This window comes from Dipodomys merriami, unplaced genomic scaffold (genome assembly GCF_024711535.1).
Source record: "Dipodomys merriami isolate MVZ:Mamm:240054 unplaced genomic scaffold, mDipMer1.0.p SCAF_5, whole genome shotgun sequence".
In the NCBI taxonomy this organism is placed as follows: domain Eukaryota; kingdom Metazoa; phylum Chordata; class Mammalia; order Rodentia; family Heteromyidae; genus Dipodomys; species Dipodomys merriami.
This window is the reverse complement of record NW_027206068.1, coordinates 70,443,465-70,464,993: the sequence shown is the minus strand read 5'-3', so window position 1 is coordinate 70,464,993 and position 21,529 is coordinate 70,443,465. Positions and strand designations below refer to the sequence as shown.

At 42.6% G+C, this 21,529-nt stretch overlaps 1 protein-coding gene and 1 pseudogene across 1 annotated transcript; both read right to left on the bottom strand.

Moving 5' to 3' along the window:
- Positions 1-3,174: 3,174 nt before the first annotated feature.
- Positions 3,175-6,891, bottom strand: LOC138810166 (trypsin-5-like). Its single transcript, XM_069997343.1, has 5 exons — positions 6,852-6,891; positions 5,224-5,386; positions 4,073-4,329; positions 3,628-3,764; positions 3,175-3,332 (listed from the first exon to the last, which is right to left on the bottom strand). The coding sequence occupies exons 1-5, from the start codon at positions 6,889-6,891 to the stop codon at positions 3,183-3,185; spliced, it is 747 nt and encodes a 248-aa protein (XP_069853444.1). The 3' UTR covers positions 3,175-3,182.
- A 4,575-nt stretch (positions 6,892-11,466) lies between these two features.
- On the bottom strand, positions 11,467-21,332 carry LOC138810215 (trypsin-5-like; annotated as a pseudogene).
- Positions 21,333-21,529: the final 197 nt, after the last annotated feature.

The window sequence follows — 21,529 nt, the reverse complement described above, 5'->3', positions numbered from 1 at the left end:
CATGCCTTTCATAAGAGAAGAAGATCCCTTAGTACCCTCACTCTATCCTTTTGACCAATCCTGAGCCTTCTATGATGATCATCTGGGGTCCAGAGTTATCTGGTGAATTGACCAGAGCCATTGAGAGCTGAAGACTGTTCTTGATATAGGCAGAATGATAGCTAAGAGAGTGCCACTTTTCAAGAATAGGTGTGGAATGAGAGAGGACCTCATGTCTTCTCATTGTTGGCCACAGTTGGCTAAAGGAGTTGGAAATGATACCTAGGGAGGCTGGGAAGAGAGACACATAGTCTAGGAAGGATTTGATTCAATTGCAAGGATACATGGTCAGGTCACAGGCTTTCCCTTCTCCTTCCTGAAGGGGAGAGATATCTTAAGTCATTGGTAGATATTTCATTTTTCCAGCGCAAGCTGACTCTGAAATTTAGCCTATAGCTAAGTAGCATGGATCTCTTTTTCTCAGATATTGTTTCCTTTATTGTCTTTCAAGCTAGGACTCAGTGTTTTATTTTTATTTATTTATTTATTTATTATTAATAACTTTTTATTGTGAAAATACTGTACAGAGGGATTACAATTATATGAGCAAGGTAATGAGTGCATTTCTTATGCTTTGTTGCCTCCTCCTTTGTTTTTCTGTTACCATCCCTGCCCTCCCACCTCCATGACTACACTCCCCCACTACCCCCCCACCAAAGTTGTAAAGTTTGTTTTTCTACATAGCATCTTGTACATTTCATTGTTGCAGTGGGTCCACTTGTATCCCTATTAAACAATTTGTTTTTCCCTTCCCCCTCCCCAGGACTCAAGGTTTTAAAGACAAACTTGACTACATCATGTTGACACAGTAAAGTGGAGAAGTTGAAACAGTATCCAAAGGTTAATGAAAACCTGGGAAATATGTACAACTCTCGCTCTCTAGAGCTAATCTTCTTCTAGTCAGCTATCAAATTAATAGTGACAGAGCTCACAATACTCTTTAATAAACCTGAATAAAAAGTCAATTGCTTTCATCATCCAGAATATAATAAGGACACTTCATTACTTCATTGAATCACATAGCTTATTTTATTTTTACAAAATTGCGTATCAATTTATTCTCTAAGAAGAATTTCCTTTTACTCTTCTAGCATGGACTCCCATTTCAACTGGGCCTTACAACCTAATACTGCTCTGGGCTCATGAGTCTGATGGTGAAGTTTTCCCCTAGTTCTGCTCCTCCAGGCATTGTGCCTGACTGCACACGGAGGATTTCTTGTTTTGTTTTGTTTTGGTTTTTTCTCTACAAGGAGCTTTGACTAGTAGGAGAGAAAAGATTGAGATCATTCACCAGCCTGAGCAGCAGGGGGCAGCTTTTCCTTATTTTTCCATTGACCTAAGTAATTGCAATCTGGGCTTGGCCACTAGAGGGGGAAAGAAGAATGCGTAGAGCCCTGGTTGGGGCAGGAGGAGAGGAGCAAGGTGTAAGGAAAGACTGTCAGGGAGACACATATTTTAAGTACACACAATTTTTTTTTAGTTGAGAATTTTTAAAAATTCACAGCCAGGGGTACCTGCAATTCTAGCAATTGGGCAAGTTGAGAATGGGAGGATCATAGTTTGAGGCCAATTCAAGCAGAAAAGTTCACGAGACTCCTTTTTAACTGGTAGCTGGACACAGTGGCATGCAACTGTCATCCAAAGCTCCATAGGAGGCTGAAATAGGAGGATGTGGATGAAGGCCAGCACAGGCAGAAAAAGTCCCCGAGACCCTATCTCCACAAAAGGAAGCTGGAGATGGGGCCCATACTTGTAATCCCACCGAGAATGACAGGAAGTCTAAACGTTGGTGGATTGAGGCTCAGGTGCACACTCTAGCCGGAGTGAAGACTTATCCTAAAAACAACCACAGGAAAATTAGGGTTGGGGATGTGGCCCAGTGATATTGAACCAGTCTAGCAACTGGGGTACCTTAAGTCCAATGGCCAGAACCACCCTCCGCCCCAATATAATTTTATCAGAGTACATTAGTGGGACTGTACTAGTTTCAGATCTTCAATTTAGGTCTTTGATGCACTTATAGTCGATTTTTGAACAGGGTTAAGATAGGGGTCTCCTTTCAGTCTTTTGCAGGTAGATAACCAGATTATCCAGCACCATTTGTAGAAGCAGCTTTCTTTTCTCCCGTGTGTATGTATTTTTTGGCTCCTTTGTGAAAAACTAGATAGTTGTAGCTGTATGGCTTTATTTCTGGGCCTTTTATTCTTCTCCTTTAATCTTCATGTCTGCTTTAGGGCCAGTACTATACTTTTTGTTACTCAGTGGTATATTTGAAACCCAGTATTGTGATATGTCTAAACCCGATTCATTTTGCTAAGAATTATTTTTGCTATTAGGGATCTTTTATGCTTCTATGTGAATTTTGGACCTTGAGATTTTTGATGTGTGCTGCTTTGAATCTGTAGCTTACATGGGGCAGAATGGTCATTTTTGTGGTATTCATTCTGCCAGTCCGTGAACATGGGAGATTCTTCCCAACTTCTGTTATCTTCTTCAATGTCTTTAAGGTTTTATAGTTTTTATTGTAGAGGTCTTTTATCTTCTTGGATAAGTATATACCTAAGTATTTTTACTTCTTCAAGGCTGATTTCTCAGCCTATTAATTGTTGCTATATAGAACATTTTTGTTTAATGGCCTTGGGTATACCAACAATGGGTGACTGTATATATGAACAATGGTTATCCAATGTGATAAAACTGCCTGTGGTACAAATTGTTTCCTACCATAATCAAAAGATGCTGTGGTCTTGCCAATCATGCCAAATATTAGCAACTTCAGGACCAATTAATTCAAGAAGGTTCAGAATGCTTTCAACATGGACCTTCTAAAAGGTATTTGTCTGAAGAAGGTAGACTCTCTCTCTCTCTCTCTCTCTCTCTCTCTCTCTCTGTCTGTCTGTCTGTCTCTCTGTCTCTTCCTCTCTCCCTCTCTCTCTCCCCCTCCTCTTATTGTTTGGATTGTGCCATATCATATCAATCCATTCTCACTGGTTTGTGTGAATAAGATCTGGTGCTCATCTGTCCTCAGGTGAGCTCTAGGCGACATCAGATTGGAGCGCATTTTCCATCGCAAAGAGGCTGGATGGAGCAGGCACAGACACAAAGCAGTGAGGACAAAGCCACTTTATTGGGACCAAAGGCCTTCAGTTGGCAGCGATGGTATCTTGAATCCAGTCTAAGTATTTGCACACCTTGGTGTACACTCCAGGGCTGTTTTTCAGGGCACAGCCATTGCCCCAGGAGACGATTCCCTGGAGCTCTCCGCTGCACACCACAGGGCCACCAGAGTCACCCTAAGGTGAAGATGCCAGTTACTGAAGGGAGAGATGAGGGAGGACACAGCTATATGCACTGGGAACTTAAGGCACTATTCTAATCACCCAGGCAGCATTCAGTTTTTCTCCTGGTGACTCTTCTGCTCTTAACAAGGAGCTTATATGTAGTCAATTATGAGCCTTCTTCACTTCTCAATGGAGCCACTGTATGAACTTAAACACTGGGCCTGACCAAATGAAATCCTTTAAGTGCTGCTTGTGTGTGGGGTCTGGGTACAGATTGGGGTCTTGGTATGGAAAGGGGTCAAATCACCTGGCAGGAGTCCTTGCCTCCCTCCAGGAAGCCAGCGCACACCATGTTGTTGGTGACCTTCCCAGGGTAGGCGGCTTCACACACACTCTGGCTCAGCAGGGGGGCATGCAGGCACTGCAGCAGGGATGGCTTGTAGACTTTGAGGATTAGAAGTATATGTCAAACTGGGGTGGGACCAAGAATCCACTGCTGAACACCAGGAATCAGTAGCATAGAGGAGTCCCAAAGTGTAAGCCAAAGAGACAATAGCTTTTAATTCCCAGAGTGATGATGTCTGACTCCACATGCTGGGATTAAGACTAGGGCCCAACTCGTTGGGACACTGGGTCTCTCTGCCACCCACTACAGATCGTTATGTGGCAGCTTCCGCTGGAAGTGAATGGAATCCAAGTCCGTTGTCTTCTTTGTGCTGGAAAGCAGTGGGAAAGAGGGTGGAGGGTTCTACTTACAACCAATCTCAGGATGTTGCCCCAGCCAGAGATGAGGCACTCGGTGCCAGCAGGTGCACAGGAGGTGGGCAGGGCCACAGGGGCCACCTGGGAATTGAGGGAGGCGGGCGAGGAGAGCTTGATCAGTGTGATGTCATTGTCAGCAGACTTCCGGTTGAAGCCAGGGTGGGGGATGATCTTGGCAGCCTTAATAAACTGCTCATCTCCCTCAATAACTTTGATGTTATGCTCTCCCAGTCGCACTTGGATGGAGCTGTGGGAAGAGGAGGTGCATTGGAGGCTGGCTCTCTGTTGTGTAAGGATCCCAGGTAGTCAGGCTGGCTCTGGTGAGTCGAGAGGGGACCCAAAGCAAAGCACAGGAGCGGCATACAGGTGGCAGGCAAGGGCTGTGAGCCACGGGACTATTTCTGCGTCAGAGTTGAAGGGAAGATGGGAGGGACTGCCCTTGATGATCACTGCTCCATTTTCTGGTCAACAGACCTGTTTCTAGGATTGAGGACTCAAGAAAGCCACTCAACATTCTTCTCCTCTTCCGTGGCTTTGCTCTTACCTCTGGTAAGCCCCATCATTTTGTGGGATCAAATCCAGGGGTTCTAGCAGCTTGTGGAGCATCTGCATCAGCTGCCTCACCTAGATCCTCCCATTCACCTTCCCACCACAGACCCAGTGAATCACAGTCTAGGATGGGGGACCAGGAAGCCCACGTGTCCTATCCCTTCTGATTGTAAATCCTTCTGGTGTCACTAGGGACATCAGCAGGAGAAAACTGTAACATGTTTTGCCCTTGACTTGGTAACTGAACTACTATGAGACACAGGGATTTATATTCGTTGAAGGTCCCTGGGAGCCTTTCGCATTTTGTTTTTGTTTCTTAAATAACAAAAGAATGCCTCCCTGCTTGTCAAGCCTATAGCTCTTGTGGGTTTAGGGGGCTGTTTGGGGGCAGATTATAGGTTGATGGGATTGTGTCCCTCTTCAGCCTCAGCTCATGTAAGAGAGCTGTTGTTGCTCTTGTTCTCCAGGCTTCCCCTCTCCCATCCCCCGTCCCCCCCCCTCCCCGCACCGTTCTCTTAGAACTCCTCTCTTACCTGGACTCACATTTCTCAAATGCCATGCTCTAGACTGCAGCAAAGGGCCCAGCACTTACAGCCTGTAGCAGTGGGCTGCAGACGCCACCCACTGGTCATGGATGAGAGAGCCCCCGCAGAAGTGGGCACGGCCATTGTTCAGGGACACCTGGTAGGGGAGAGAATTCTTCCTGCAGGTGTAGCCGCCCATGATCTTGTCATGCTTATTAAGAGGGACAGCAGCTTGTGAGGAGATAGGAGGAAAGAAGCCAGTTCAGCAGGCGCTCGGAGCGCGGAACCCCCAACCCTTTAGCTATTTCCTAAGGATCACAGTGCCGATAAGCAAGCAGGCAGCAAGGATGCTCAGTGGGGCTCTCAGTGTATAGTTGTATGGTCCACAGTGTATAGTCCACTGGGCATACATGTAGAAACCTTGAAGGGCTGAAATGTTCTTCTGGGGGGGGCTGCAGCATGAGGGCACACTCAGAATGCAGGGGGGGATGCCTTCAGAATTTGGTGGTCTCATGCACTCAGTGCTTTTGTCTGTGTTTCATTCCTCGAAACCCCTGGTTGTTGTAGTGTCAGATTATCAGGATGTTTGGACACAGTTAGAAAAATGTCCTGGCCACACAGGCCTGCCTGTACCTAGCGTCTTCCATATGGCAGATCTTTGCGGTCAGGTACTAATAAGAGAGCAGCTCGGGGCTGGGAAGTTGGCTCAGTGGTAGAGCGCTTGCCTTGCTTGCATGAGGCGCTGGGTTCGATTCCTCAGCACCACATAAGCAAAAAAGAAAAAAAAAGCCGGAAGTGGCGCTGTGACTCAAGTGGTAGAGCGCTAGCCTTGAGCTAAAGAGCTGAGGGACAGCGCCCAGGCCCAGAGTTCAGGCCCCATGACCGGACCCCCCCCAAAAAAAATAATAGAGCAGCTCCCAGACACCTTAGGATGAGTACAGTGAGGCTCAGGCTACTAACCAATGAAAGAAATGATTTCAAACTTTGGAATCTTAATAATCCAAATACAGATAATCCATTGCTGTGTAACCAAAACACAAATAACCCGATACACAGGTTGGATCCTCTGTACATGCTTTCTTAATTCCAAGGCTGTGTACCCACCAGCATTACATTTTTTTGGGGGGGGTCCAGTTGTGGGGCTGAACTCTGGGCCTGGGTGCTGTCTCTCAGCTCTTCAGCTCAAGGCTAGCGCTCTACCACTTGAGCCACAGTGCCACTTCCAGCTTTTTTCTTTTTGCTTATGAGGTGCTGAGGAATCGAACCCAGGGCCTCAAGCATGCAAGGCAAGCGCTCTACCACTGAGCTACCTTCCCAGCCCCCAGCATTACATTTTCTACCTCTTATATTCATTTGAGGTGTAAAACAGCTAGTCTAGGTACAGCCTAGAGCTGGTGCAGCCACATACAGGTTGCCCGGTGCATTCTTTTTTTTTTTTTCCATGAACAATTTGCCCCTGAATTCCCTTCTCAAGCCACTAGGAAGACAGCTCTAAGTTAGATGAAGGATGGACAGTGTTGAGAGTGGGCTCAAGGGAAACCAGACTCGTATGGAACTCAGGAAGGTGGGAGGGGAGAGTGCCTGGGAAGGAAAATGGGATGGAAGTCCACTGGCAGACGGTGAGAGAAGGCAATGATGGAAACCAGGTGTTCCCGGCTGAAAAGGACCAGGGTCTGGGGCGAATCTCGGAACTCACCAGCAGTTCCCACAAGGACCAGGATCAGGAGTGCACTCATGGTGTCAGGGTGGCTGGTCGGACCGTAGTGCTTTGGCCTTTATACCTCCAGCAGGGAGAGGAGGGTGAGTAGATCTGTCACTGCTCCTCCGGACAGGACACACCTGCAGCTTTACCCACTTCAGAGTCTTGCATCAGCTGTGATATCTTTGGTACCTCTGTGGATAGGTGACCTTCAGGTGATAAGGAAGCTTATCTCCTGAGGACGGGGGGGGGGGGGGGGGGGGGAGGGGGGGGAGGACAGCTGTTTCCTGGGAAGTGGCTGGAGTGGGAGGAGCAGAGGCATGTCAGATCTTACCTATATAGCTGTGTGGTGGGGAGGGAAGTGAGATCTAGGAACAGGGAGAATGGATGGGGTTCTTCCAAACCCTCTGACGTCCTGGGGTTTTGTATAAGTTATTTGCAGAAAGTCCTGTTATTTTTGTAACAAGCTTGGCTATACAGAGTCATGCATCCACAAACACTAGAAAGAAAAATAACTGTGAAATGTATTGTTTGTAGTCATGAAAACTCTTCAGTCCATACATAGGTAAGTCAGACTACCGGGCACCTAAAATTTCAAAACAGTAGGTGATGATAGGGAGGTACAGAGTTCCTCAGGAGTCTGGCTTTTACCAGTTCTCCTTTTCACAAAGGTTCATGAATAGCCATTACTTTTTTTTTTTTGGGTCCGGTCGTGGGGCCTAAACTCTGGGCCTGGGTGCTGTCCCTCAGCGCTTCAGCTCAAGGCTAGCACTCTAGCACTTGAGCTATAGCGCCACTTCCGGCTCTTTTTCTTATGTGGTGCTGGGGAATTGAACCCAGGGCCTCATGCATGCAAGGCAAGCACTCTACCACTAAGCCATCTTCCCAGCCCTAGCCATTACTTTTTAGGTGCAGAGATGAAAATTAAGTTGGAACTGATAGCTAAGGGGTAAAAAAACCAATACCCTGTACCTCTTCTGCCTCAAAGCCAAGATGCTTGCACCTTACATTGACTATAATCAGTCAAGGGTGGTTATAATTTCCCTACACACTATAATCCGCATTGACAGTCCTCAAAACTCTCCCACAAGGGTTTAAAATTTTCGCACAATGATTGTTTTTTTTTTTAATTTCAAAACTTATTGCAAAGCCACATCAGAATAAATAAGTCAATTGAACTTCATCAAATTTAGAAACAGTTGTGTTTCAAAGAACACCAATAAGAAAATAAGGCTTCATTCAGAATGAGAAAAAGTATTCACAACTTGTATACTTGTAAAGAATTTCCATCTAGCATAAAAAAACTCATAGCAATATACAAATGGCCAATAAACACATGCCAGTGTGTGCAATATTATTAGTCACGAAGGAAATACAAATGAAAATTGCAATACTTTAAAAAAAATTGAGCCTTTTCCCATTTTTGTTGGGGATGTAAGATGATGTGGCTGCTTTGGAAATAGTTTGACAGGCCGCAATAAGGTGAAAATGGAGATTTGACTTACTGCAGGTACAAGAAAATTGTAAACATGATATCTATATTAGTTGTGTACTTGAACATTCATAACAGAACTTTTACCAAAGTAAAAACAATCTAGGTATCTAACTATCAAGTGATGTGTGTAAATGAAATGTACATTCATTAAAAAGAAATATTGCTCAGCCATAAAAGGGAATGAAGTCCTTACGAGTGCTACTTCATTCCATATGGGCAGTATCATTTACCTTGAGTTTCATTTTAAGAACTGTTAAAAGAAAAAAATTAAATGAAGTTAGGTAATTATGTATGACAACATACTGTAAGAACTGGAGTATATTTAGTAAATGTTTAATTTTTTAATTTTTTTGTAAAGATGATGTACAGAGGGGTTACATTATATGAGTAAGGTAATAAGTACATTTCTTTTTTTATTGTGAAAATACTGTACAGAGGGGTTACAATTACATGGGCAAGATAATGAGTACATTTCTTATCAAGCATTGTAGCCTCCTCCTTTGTTTCCCCTTCCCATCCCTTCCCATCCTCCCCCCACCCCCGGCCCCAATCCTTCCTGCGCTCCCCCTTCCCCCCCCCCCTTCCCCGCACCAAAGTTGTAAAGTTCATTTTCCACATAACGACTTGTACATCTCATTGTTGCAATGGCTCCACCTGTATCCCTATTTAAATGATTTGTTTTTCCCCTTCCCCTCCACAAATTATACCGACATCAAATACAGTGAAAGCAGGGGTTATACTGTGGGAGAGGGACATACAAAGCAACAAAGAAATAATCTTATAAATGTGTAAGAAACAATCACATGAAAGAAAAAACAACATTTGAATACATATCTTAGGGTTCATTTCCCTAATATCACCTTATCAGACCTTTTCTGCTTGACTCAGACATATACTAGATATTGCAAATAAGGGAAACCATGGGACCTATGTTTCTTTGGGCTTAATATAATTTTTTCAAGTCTTTCTATTTCCTAACAAATGGGGCAATGCCATTCTTTCTGATGGAGGCATAGAATTCCATTTTCTTGATCCATTCATCTACTGAGGGGCATCTTCGTTGGTTCCATATCTTAGCTATAGTAAATAGTGCTGCAATAAACATAGTCGTGCTGGTAGCTTTAGTATGGTCTTGTTTGTAAACATTTGGGTAAATGCCCAAAAGTGGGATTGCTGGATCATAGGGGAGATCTATGTACAGTCTTTTGAGGAACCTTCATACTACTTTCCGAAGTGGCTGAACAAGTTTATACTCCCACCAACAATGAAGTAAGGTTCCTTTCTGTCCACATCCCCTCCAACATCTGTTGTTTTTAGAGTTTGTGATTTAGCCATTCTAACTGGAGTGAGGTGATATCTCAATGTTGTTTTGATTTGCATTTCTTTTATGGCTAGGGAGGTTGAACATTTCTTCATGTGTCTATTGGCCATCCTTCTTACCTCTTCAGAGAAGTTTCTCTATAAGTCTTTAGCCCACTTATTTATTGGGCAGTTGTTTCTTTGAAGATTTGTTGTTGGGGGATTTAATTTTTTGAGTTCCAAGTATATTTTAGATATGAGACCCTTGTCCGTTGTATGGCTAGTGAAGATCTTCTCCCAATCGGTGGGCTTTCTATTGATCTTGCTAGTTATGTCCTTTGCCATGCAGAAGCTCTGCAACTTCATGCAATCCCATTTGTCCAACCTTTCTTTGATTTGTTGTGTTTCTGGGTCTCTATTAAGAAAATTTCAGCCTGTGCCTAGGAGACCTATGGTTTCTCCTATTCCATCCTGTAATGTTTTCAGAGTGTCTGCTTTGACTCCGAGGATGAGTACATTTCTTGTCGAACATTGTTACCCCTCCTTTGTTATTCTCTTGATATCCCTTCCTTCCTCCACTTCCCCTCCCTCCCCAGTTGTAAAGTTCATTTCTGACATAGTGTCTTGTGAATGTCATTGTTGCAATGGGTCATCCTGTGTCCTTTCAGCATTTTTTTCTTTTTTTTATTTTAATTTTAATTTTTTGTGAACATACTGTACAGAGGGGTTACAATTACATGGGCAAGATAATGAGTACATTTCTTATCAAGCATTGCAGCCTCCTCCTTTGTTTACCCTTCATCCTTTCAGCATTTTGTTATTCCCCTTCCCTTCCCCAAATCAGATAAATATATATACAAGATGAGGGTACCAGAATCAAAGACAGTGATTGCCAAGGATAAACCAATGGAAAAAGAAACATAAAATAACAAGAAAGAACTAGACACAGTACATTGGTGACAACAAGGTCAACAACCAAAAAAAGACCTGTAAGTTTTCTCTTTTTCTCTTTCTAGAGTACATCTTTCTTTTTTTCTAATTTTTTATTATCTTTAAGTAGCTGTACAAAGGAAGTGTCATTTAACAAAGCACTTTATGAATATAATGCATCTTGATCAATGTCTTTCAACATCTTCACCCCTCTTTGGCCCATCCCTTCCTGTATTTTTCTTAATTTTGTGATCTACACAATGGATTTTTTGCCTGCATTCTACCCCCTTCCCCCTTCATTCACAACCTTGCATGAGTTTATGCAGAATCTTTTATTCTATTTCATTTGTCTATGAGCCAGTTCCATTATTTGCTTTTCATTATGGCTCTGAGGGATGATTTGGGATCATGTACTATTTTTTTCATATTTGGATCTTCTTTTGCTTCCATATGAATTTTAAGATAGAAATTCATTGAAATTTTGTTGGGAATTTTATTAACTCTTTAGCTCATTTTTGGTAATGTAGCCATTTTCACAATCTTAATTCTGCTGATCCTGGATAGAGGAAAGGGTATCTGTGAATTGCCATGTCTTTAGTAACTTCAGGACCCACTGAACTATCAAGTATAAGAATGCTTTTTACTTGATCTTTTTCACAGGTAATTTTCCCCCCCTGAAGGATACAACCCTTCTTGGATAACTGTAATTATTTTTTAATGGGGAATGGGGAACAGATATTTTCTTAATATCAGCCCATGAGAAAAGAGGAATAGGGGTCTCTTCTTTCTCTCACTTTAGTTTTAGGGATGTTTTACTCAGTGAATGGCACAGTCAGTGAGGAAAGATGGATTTTATTGGCATAGTGATTGCAGAAGGACTGAGAGTTTTCAGTTGGCAGTGATGGTGTCCTGAATCCAGTCCATATAGTTGCACTCTCGGGTACCCATTCCAGGGTATCCCTCCAAGGCATAGCCCAGTCCCCAGAAGACGATTCCCTGGAGCTCTCATTGCACGTCACAGGGCCACCAGAGTCCTCCTACGATAGAAAAGTCAGAGTTGTGTAAGTTACAGCTGAGAGGACATAAAACCACCCTGAACTCAACAGCCCATTTGTCTACTGTGTGGCTGTCTTTCTCATGGTGGTCCATGCTCTGCTTTTGTTATGGGGATGATATGCAGCCAAATGAGCCTTATTCACTTTTCAATGCATTACAGTCCCAGCCTGACCAAATTGGGCCTTTAAGTCATGTTCCCGGGGGTTCTGTTTGTGATCCGCGGTGGGTGGTGAGAGAAGGGGTCAGAACACCTGGCAGAGTCCTTGCCTCCCTCCGAGGAAGCCAGCGCAGACGGTGTTCTTGGTGATCTCCCAGGGTAGGCTTCTTCACAGTCAGCCTGTGTTAACAGGGGAGCCTCCAGGCACTGCAGAAGATCTGGATATGAGTGGTCTTGCAGGGGCAGGAAATGACCAAAGAAATATATTCACACAGGGAAACCAAAGGAGGATATTCTTAGGAGAGGATCGCAAAGGTTCAAGAGCTACATGCATATGATCTTATAAAGTGATGTTTATCAAAACAAACTCTAACGAAAGGAAACAAGAGGGTTTTTTTTTTGTACTTTGCATTATTTCTCCTTTGTGGCTGTTTTGGCTTTTTGTAGCTCTTTTCTTGTATGTAATTTATCTGTTTGGAGGATAGGAAGGGGGATTGAAGAAATGTGGGACAGAGGGTGAACAAATGCAACAGTAGATGCACTAGACACTATGATGAATATGAACTATGTAACTACTCAGGGGTGGGGAGGGGCATGTCCAGAGGGAAAAAGTAGGGGAAAACAGGGAAGAGGTTGCACTGTTTTTTTTTTTTTTTTGGGTCTGGTCGTGGGGCCTGAACTCTGGGCCTGGGCGCTGTCCCTCAGCTCTTCAGCTCAAGGCTAGCGCTCTAGCCGGGCGCTGGTGGCTCACGCCTGTAATCCTAGCTACTCAGGAGGCTGAGATCTGAGGATCGCGGTTCAAAGCCAGCCCGGGCAGGAAAGACCGCGAGACTCCTATCTCCAATAAACCACCAGAAAACCGAAAGTGGCGCTGTAGCTCAAGTGGTAGAGCGCTTGCCTTGAGCTGAAGAGCTGAGGGACAGCGCCCAGGCCCAGAGTTCAAGCCCCACGACCAACCAAAAAAAAAAAAAAAAGGCTAGCGCTCTACCACTTGTGCCACAGTGCCACTTCCAGCTTTTTTCTTTTTTACTTATGTGGTGCTAAGGAATTGAACCCAGGGCCTCATGCATGCAAGGCAAGCACTCTACCACTGAGCCACCTTCCCAGCCCCGGTTGCACTGTTTTAAAAGAAATGTACTTATTACCTAACAAATATAACTGTCATGCCTCTGTATATCAACTTTACAATAACAATAAAATAAATAAATAAAAATAAAAACAACAACGAGGAAGAACAATGAATACCAGTAGTTACTATTGGACAGAACCCTAAAAGTGCAACATCCAGGAAGAAAGAGTAGTTCTTGATTCCCAGAAGGGTTGACTATTCAGTTTTCTGGTAATCATCACAGATTATTCTCTATTAGTCCCTTTTGGCTTGTAGGGATAAAAATATTGGGACTATCTCCCTGCTACCTTCCTTGGATTGTGTGTGGCAATCATTTGAAATCAGCTTGCATGCTGAAAGTATAGGAAATCCAACTCAGCAACTATTACAGTTCTGGAAAGTATTGGTAAGGTGAGACTTGGGAAATTAAAGAGCTGTACTCACCATCAAAGCTCAGGGTGTTGCCCTAGCCAGAGATGAGGCACTCTGTGCCACGAGGTGCTCAGCTGGATGGCAGATGCACAGTGCCCACATGGGAGTTGAGGGTTGTAGGTTTGGAGAGCTTGATCAGCATGATGTCATTCTCTGCAGTCATTAGGTTGAAGCCAGGGTGAGGGATGATCTTGGCAACCTCAATAAACTGCTTGTTTCTCTCAATAACGTTGATGTTAGGCTCTCCCAGTCACACTTGCATGGAACTGCCAGAAGCAGAGGTCTATTGGTGGCTGGATCTCCATTTCATAAGATAGCCCAGGTACTCAAGCCCCCTACCCATGCACTGCCCCTGAAAGGCTCGTGTGGGAGTATACTTTTGGTGTCTGACAGATATTTCAAAAACACTGCTTCTGGGGCTAGGAAGTTGGCTCAGTGGTAGAGCGCTTGCCTTGCATGCCTGAGGCCCTGGGTTTGATTCCTCAGCACCACATAAGCAAAAAGAAAAAAGCCGGAAGTGGCGCTGTGGCTCAAGTGGTAGAGCGCTAGCCTTGAGCTGAAGAGCTGAGGGACAGCACCCAGGCCCAGAGTTCAGGCCCCACAACTGGACCCAAAAAACAAACAAACAAACAAAAACATTGCTTCTCATGTATACTGAGCTCCCCAGTATTAACTGTTTATAAATACACTCATTGAGTACTTTCAGAGAGAATTTAAAAAAATTTCCTTCTATAAAACAAGAGACTGAGACCAAAAAAGAAAATCATTCTTTCATGCTACATTGGTTAAAGTAAAATGGTAGAAATTCCTGAATGCCACCAGGAGACATGGAATGTTTTGTGAAGGGAGACATGCAGCAGGTGGCATGTTAGAGTTTGGCTGGGCATCAAGCCAGACATCACCAGAAGGTAAATTATACATCCAGATTCCACTTGACATTTGCATCATGTTCAAAAATGTAATGTTGAATTAATATTTTACCTAACACCTGGTGTCAGAACCTGAACTTACCACGATCCCCGACCCAACTGGCTCAAACACACTTCTCTGTTTTCACAAGTAGCTGGCAGAGTGTGAGGATGACAGTTTGTGGTGCTTGGGTAAGAGGTGATACCTCTATCTTGTTTAAGGTGATCCTGTGGCATTTGCTTGTTGTGGAGTATAACTAAGATCACTGATTTTTATGGTAAGGACAGGCCTGTTTTAGCATCTATACTATCTCTACTAGACAGGTGTCTCAAAGGGTATCCTTGATCAATGATAAGTAATTATGAGAAGAGGGAGCTTTGGATTGGTCCATTATGCTCTCCCCTCATTTAACAAGGAACATGAAAGGAAATGAGCATTTTTATGGTTTATTTAATTACTTTCTTATCTTTTACCTTTTCCTTTTTGTGCCAGAATTGGGACTTGAACTCAAGGCTACCATTTGAACCACAGATCTTCTTCTGCCATTTTAGTGGTTAACTGGAAATAAGAGTCTCACAGCTTTTTATTTTTTGCTGGTTAGGCTGTCATTGAACCTTGATGCTTTAAATCCCTCTACTGAGTAGTTAGGTTTACAGGTGTGAACCACCAACACCTAGAAGAAATGAGTATTTTTATATCTAAAGGGTGAAATTCAGCCCTTTTTTTTGTTTGATGTGTCTTTACTTAGAACCTAGCATCCGCTTATTGAAGGTAGTATGAATGAACTTACAGGCTAGTACTGTAGTCATTGTGGTAAAACCACTCCCTCTAACTTAGATGGATAGGGTGGTTCTGGTGAGCTATTCCAATTGAATTTTGGCGTTTTATACAATTTAGGGCATTGTTTATTCCCAAGCATAGTGTACCCTGGATTTTTTGGGGGGGGTCCGGTCATGGGTCCTGACCTCTGGGTCTGGGCGCTGTCCCTCAGCTCTTCAGCTCAAGGCTAGCGCTCTACCACTTGAAGTCACAGCGCCACTTCCGGCTTTTTTCTTTTTGCTTATGTGGTGCTGAGGAATCGAACCCAGGGCCTTGAGCATGCAAGGCAAGTGCTCTACCACTGAGCCACCTTCCCAGCCCCCCTGGATTATTTTTGAAAAAAATTTAAAAAATTATTATTACACAGTTGATACACAGAGTGGCTACAGTTCCACGAATCGGGTAATGAGTTCAATTCATTTGGAACCATGTCTCCCTTCCATCCCTCTCTCATTCCTTCCCTTCCATCCCTACCCACAAGATATCCAGTTAATGTTCCAGTGTCTAGTATCACTGTTGTCTTTGTTCATCCTTGTTACACCTTTTACGTACCTTCCCTTGCCCTCCCACATACAAATTGACAAACAAGAAAAAAGGAAAAGAACACAGAAACAGCAACAATGGCAAGTAAAGAATGTCTCTTGTCTTCTTTTCTTGGAGTTCATTTAATAGAACATTAAGTTATATTTCTGTGTGCCATTTCATCCTTCGCATTTTCAAGCTGTTCTAATGATGGCAACAGAGGCTTATTTTGTGGTGCTTTTCTCTCCCATCACCCCTAGCATGAGACAACATCTACCTCTTTTCATTTCGTTGTCACAAACATCAGTGGTGTAGCCTACTTCTTGGGTGATCAGATTGATTATTCATTGTGAAGTAACGTGCTCAGGTCCACTCAGAAATAATTTAAGCAGATTCAAGAATATTCTAGGCTAGATCTGCAGGTTCAGCCATCAAAAATTGTGCCTCCTTTATTCTCCGCTGATCCTTGATGGAGCCTCACAAAGGTGTGTGTTAGCGATACTATTGCCTCTCTTTTACAGATGAGATACTTAAACCTGTGAAGTTTCTAGATAAAAATCTAGGATTCAGACTCATTCTTGTTAGGAGAGTTTATTGAAAAATAGTAGAAACATCTGGGTACAGGAAGACAATCAGAGATTTGTTTTGGGTGGCCTATTAAAGCTTTCTGGGCATCAAACCAGGGGCTACCAGAAGGGAAAGAAATCATATGTCTGGATTTCTCTTGACATTTGATTCAGTGTGCAAACTAGAATTTTGAATAATAGTTCTCTTAGCATCTTGTTTCAGAACCTTAATTTGTCATGATATCTGAAGTATGCGGCCCATGTCTACTTAGCAGAGGCAAACTTCTCTGGGCTGACCAAGGATGGGAAGAGCACGGGCATGTCAGTGGTGTGTGAATTAGGGTTGATATTCTGTTATGTCACTTAATGTGATTCTATTGTGGTTTCTTTTTGTGCAGTGTTCATAGAACATAAGGATAGACTTTGCCTATCATTGGTAGTAAATGCACAAGATAGGATTCTTATAGAAAATAATAGTTAATAATTATCAGGAAGAGGGTTTTCTTGATTTGCTTAGGTGGCTCTGACTTTGTTTATTTATTTATTTTTATTAATATTTTTTAATTGTGAAAATACCATGTAGAGGGGTTACAATTACATGGGCAAGGTAATGAGTGCATTTCTTTTCTTTTCTTTTTTCTTTTTTTTTTGGGGGGGGGGTCTGGTCGTGGGCCTGAACTCTGGGCCTGGGCGCTGTCCCTCAGCTCTTCAGCTCAAGGCTAGTGCTCTACCACTTGAGCCACAGCGCCACTTCCGGCTTTTTTTTCTGCTTATGTGGTGCTGAGGAATTGAACCTAGGGCCTCATGCATGCAAGGCAAGTGCTCTACCACTGAGCCACCTTCCCAGCCCAATGAGTGCATTTCTTATCAAGCATTGTTGCCTCCTCCTTTGTTTCCTCTTCTCATCCCTATCTGACTTCATTTATAATACTCCTTGAGTCTTTTTGTATCTAAAGTTTGAAGTTTCACCTTTTCCAGATTTTGTGATCGCATGAAGAGCTTGAGATCAGCTTTTTCATGGCAGTTCAAGCAGGGTAGGTACTAAAGGCAGTCATAGGCAGAACCCTCCACTATACAGAGGAATAAGGTGGTTCCTGTGAGCTGCTTCAAGTGAATCTGGAATTGTATGCAGCTTGGAATATTGTTTATTTTCAGGCCTGGATCCCTTTGAGTGCTTGTCTAACTTATGTTTTTGGTTCCCAGCAAGTGACATGATCAATCCACTTTCCAGTTATGAAAACAGAAATGAATTTTGTGGTGTTTGTTCTCCAACATGCCTTGCACAAGACCCAGAAATAACTCTTCAGTTTTTCTTCATGGACATCAATTTTGTTGCCCACTTCAAGGGTGATCAAGTGAGCCTTGTTATGATGAAGTAATTTACTCAACTCATCCAGAAGTTGAAATGATAAGATTCCAGCACTGACTGTATTTCCAATTGTAGAGATTTGTTGCTTCCTCTCATCTGATCCTTATTGGAGCCTCACTGGCATGGTCAGTCAGAGATAATATTGTGTCTTTTTTACAGATGAAGCAAGGAAGCAACTAAATTTTGGAGGTCAAATGGCCTCTGTAAGGTCACTTGGATAAGGAATGCAGGGTCATACCAGGATTTCATCCCTGAACCTAAGTTTATTTCTATCCTGTCCTTCCCTTGGGAAAATTTTCCCAGCCTCTGCAAAGTAGAACCTTATCTCTCTTGGATACTAAGACTCCTCAGCATCTGTGTAAGAAAGCAGAGCACATATTGTGAGAAGAAAAAGAGAAGAATGTTGATAATCTAGGAAGAGAAGGGAGAACAGCTCTAAAGCATCAGAATTGTAGCCCTGAGAAAAAGTAAGAAACCATCCAAAGCTCAAACCCTGAATTGCTTTGGCGGGGAGGGGGAAAATGACCAATTAGCCCTGGTGAAAGTAGAAGGGCTGGTATAGCTTTATAAGAAAGGCATGTTTCTTTCAGGCTTTAAATCCATAGACACTAAAGCTACCAGCACAACTATGCTCATTGCAGCATTGTTGCCCACAGCCAAGATATGGAATCAACCCAGCTGCTTCCTAGTTGAATGGATCAAGAAAACGGGGAATATACTCACAATGGAATTCTATGCTTCCATCCGAAATAATGATATTGTGCCATTGGTAAAGAAATAGAAAGACTTGGAAAAATTATATTAAGCAAAGTAAGCCACACCTAAAGAAACACAGGTTGCATGTTTTCTCTCACTTGTTGTTACTAGAATGTATCTGTTAATCTACATGTAAACACAGTGGTTGGTAAAAGTAAAAAATTTCACTTGGACATGAGAAATTATATAGGATTCTAGGTATTCACACTGTGGGACAAAAGGAGGATATTCTTAGGAGAGGATCACAAAGACTCAATAGCTATGTAATATGATCGTATAAAATGATATTTATAGAAATGAACACTAAGTAATAGAAACAGGACATTTTTTGTTATTGTGATTTTTTTCTCCTTTGTTTTGCATGTTTCCTTTTGCTTAAAGTTGGGGAGCAGGACTAGGGGAAGCATGAAGTTGGTGTACTCTAAATTTCTGATCACCACAAGCAAATAGATTTCTAAAGTCAATCTCACTTTTCAGAGTTTGATGGGTCACACAAAGCACCCTATTTACTATCTAGATGCAGTAAATCAAGGGAGGGGATGAGACTGGATACAGTGTCTGTCTGGACAGAGAGAGGGACTCTGCTGTAAGAGATATAGCGCTTAGAAAAGTCATGGCACAGAGGACTGGAGCTGTGAGTTTTAGACAAAAACAGCTGAAGATTTCCCTATCTGCTTATAGCATGATGAAGGATACCAGGGCCCAATAGAACTAGGCAGTGGCTGAGGAGAAATACCTAATTTCTGGGCATATGAACTAAAATGTGATATAATAAGACTACTGTGTCATTTATTTGCAAATATCTACTTTTTCAGACTAGGAAAAGGTTCAAAAGATTGCATGGTGTAGCAAAACTACTGGAGAGAAATTTGGTTTTCAGAAGTAGAGGTTCTGGTTCTACATAACTTACATTAATAAGAGGAGGTACTTAAATGCCAAGGCTTTAGATTCCTCATCTGTAAAATGTGGAAAGAATTATTTATAATCGATTGCCTTGGTAAGGAGGCATCAGGATCAGATTGGAGAATGGGAAGCATGTGCTCCATGGAGGAGTAGGAATGTTTAGCCTGTGACTAACATGCTCATATCCCAACTTCCCAAGTTCCTTTTGGGTAAACTTGTCACTTTACATCATTTGAGCTGATGATGGTCTTTGAGGTGGGAAAGCTCAAGGTGTTTCTGAACATTATGCAGAAATGGTTATGAAGAATTAAAATGTTGGGTGTGTAATAATCATGTGAAAATACTCACTGTTGGCAGGGTTGAAAGAGAATGGCTTCAAATACACAGTACCAAGTGAGAGGCAGGCAAAAATCCTAGATAAGTAGACATAATAGAAAATATTAGAATATAGATGATAGCTATAGCTCCATAAACATACAGATTTACTTGCAACAAGTATTTTGGGATGCATCCTAGCCATATGAGTATAAAGCATTATGACAATTGTCTCTATAGACATTGTCTTCTCTGCTTATATGTTAATTCCTGCTGCCTCTAACTAAATCCCTTTCACTGTTAATGCAGGGCTAAGAGATCTTGAAAATGGCATTGTTTTTCAGGTGCATCTCCAGTAGAAATCTTTGGAACTCATCAATATCCAATACTTCTCCTTGATAACTCTGTGACATTTTCATTGCTATTTGTATTTGTTGAAGATCTTTGGTAGCCTTTCTTAGTGGTGCATACATCAATACAGTAAACTTCCCTGCTTATGAAAGAATTCTTGTCATTTTATGGAATTACCTAGAGTTTGATGGTATTGTGTCCACCCCAAGGCTTCTTCAAGAAAGTTGCTGTCAACAATATCTTTTCTCTATATCTTTTCCTGTCAGCTTATAACTCAGTCTTTATTTCTGGTAACCTCCATCCTTCCAATGACCAAACTGTAGCCTATGCAGACAAGAGCTCCTTACTTATAAGTGGTAGCAGTGGGCTGTGGACACCACCCACTGGTCATTGATGAGGGAGCCACCACAGAAGTGGTAGCCAGAGTTCAGGGACACCTGGTAGGGCAAAGAATTTTCTGCACAGGTGTAGCCTCCAGTGACTATCTTGTCATCATCATCAAGAGGAAAAGCTGCTAGAGTGGCGACAGGAAAGAAGTCAATTTAGCAGCCTGCTGAGAGTGGAGCCCAAAGTCCTGTGTCTGCTTCCTTCCTAGTGCTCCCAAAAAGTATAAGCAAGTAGTTCATTTAGATGTCAGACTACAATTGTTCAAAATGCCTGGGTTATTTAAACACCAAATGGAGGTAATTCCCTTTTGGACCAGATGAGGACACAGGAGCACCTTCAGAAGCCAGGCAAGAAGATGCACTCAGCATTTGGTTATCTTACACACTGATTGTTCTTCCTTTGTATTTTTCAGTTATCTACTCCTGTTACTGCGATTCCCCAAGAGTAGCAGAATGGCCTGGCATTTATTTCTAAGGATGTGACTAGCTGCATAGACCCTGGCTACATCAAGGTTCTCCCATAATTCAAATCTTTAGAGAAAGGATAAAAAAAATTGTAGTCCGAGAGATCTAAGGCAGAGTGAAGGGAAGCATTGATATTATCCAAGACAATTATTTTTCAGCTTCACAGCATATCTAGGTATCTTAATATTGTCTGTGAATTTGAAACTGTCATACAGGTGGCAGTCTCTCAACATGATTTTATAATTGCAAAGGTGTATATCTAGGAAAATTAGATTTACAATCTCTGTCCATGATTTTGATGTTAAAAACAGTTATAGTGGAACAATCACAGAGGTAATGGGACCTAAATACAGACTCACCAGTACATTTTATAGACAACATCTACCTGATGTTCTTCTCAAACCACTCTGAGTCAGGTAAGCAATGGGAGTAGGAATGGCTCAGGAAGAAGGTTAGAGAGGTAGGGCTTAGAGCTCATGAAGCAGGGAGGGCAGAGTCCTCAAGAGGTAAATGGAATATAAGCTTGTGAGTAGGATGGGTCCAGCCATACCAAGAGAGCAAATGCTGCCCTGTCATGGAGAAGGCAGTATCAAAGCAAAGCTTGGAACTCACCAGCAGCTCCCACAAGGATCCAGTGCATGGTCACTGTTCAGATTCCAGGTCAGCTGTCTGGTTAGGTTGCACTTCTGCATAATGCAGAGCTTGTGTTTTTTAAGTTCCTTCCTTTCTCTTCAGTTCATGCTCTCCCTCTGCCCAGATGATACTCCTTGCTTGGTCCTGTCAGTGCATAAATATGTTTCTTACTCTCTATTTGGTGCTTAAAGTTCTCTGAGGTAG

Bases quoted from the DNA above. Each gene is read 5' to 3' on its own strand.
- LOC138810166 (XM_069997343.1), bottom strand. From the start codon at position 6,891: ATGAGTGCACTCCTGATCCTGGTCCTTGTGGGAACTGCTG. The intron at 4,330-5,223 runs GTAAGTGCTGGG...CTCTTCCCACAG, and splicing joins GCAGCCCACTGCTACAGGCT to CTCCATCCAAGTGCGACTGG. The intron at 3,333-3,627 runs GTGATTTGACCC...TCTTCACCTTAG, and splicing joins GAGGCAAGGACTCCTGCCAG to GGTGACTCTGGTGGCCCTGT.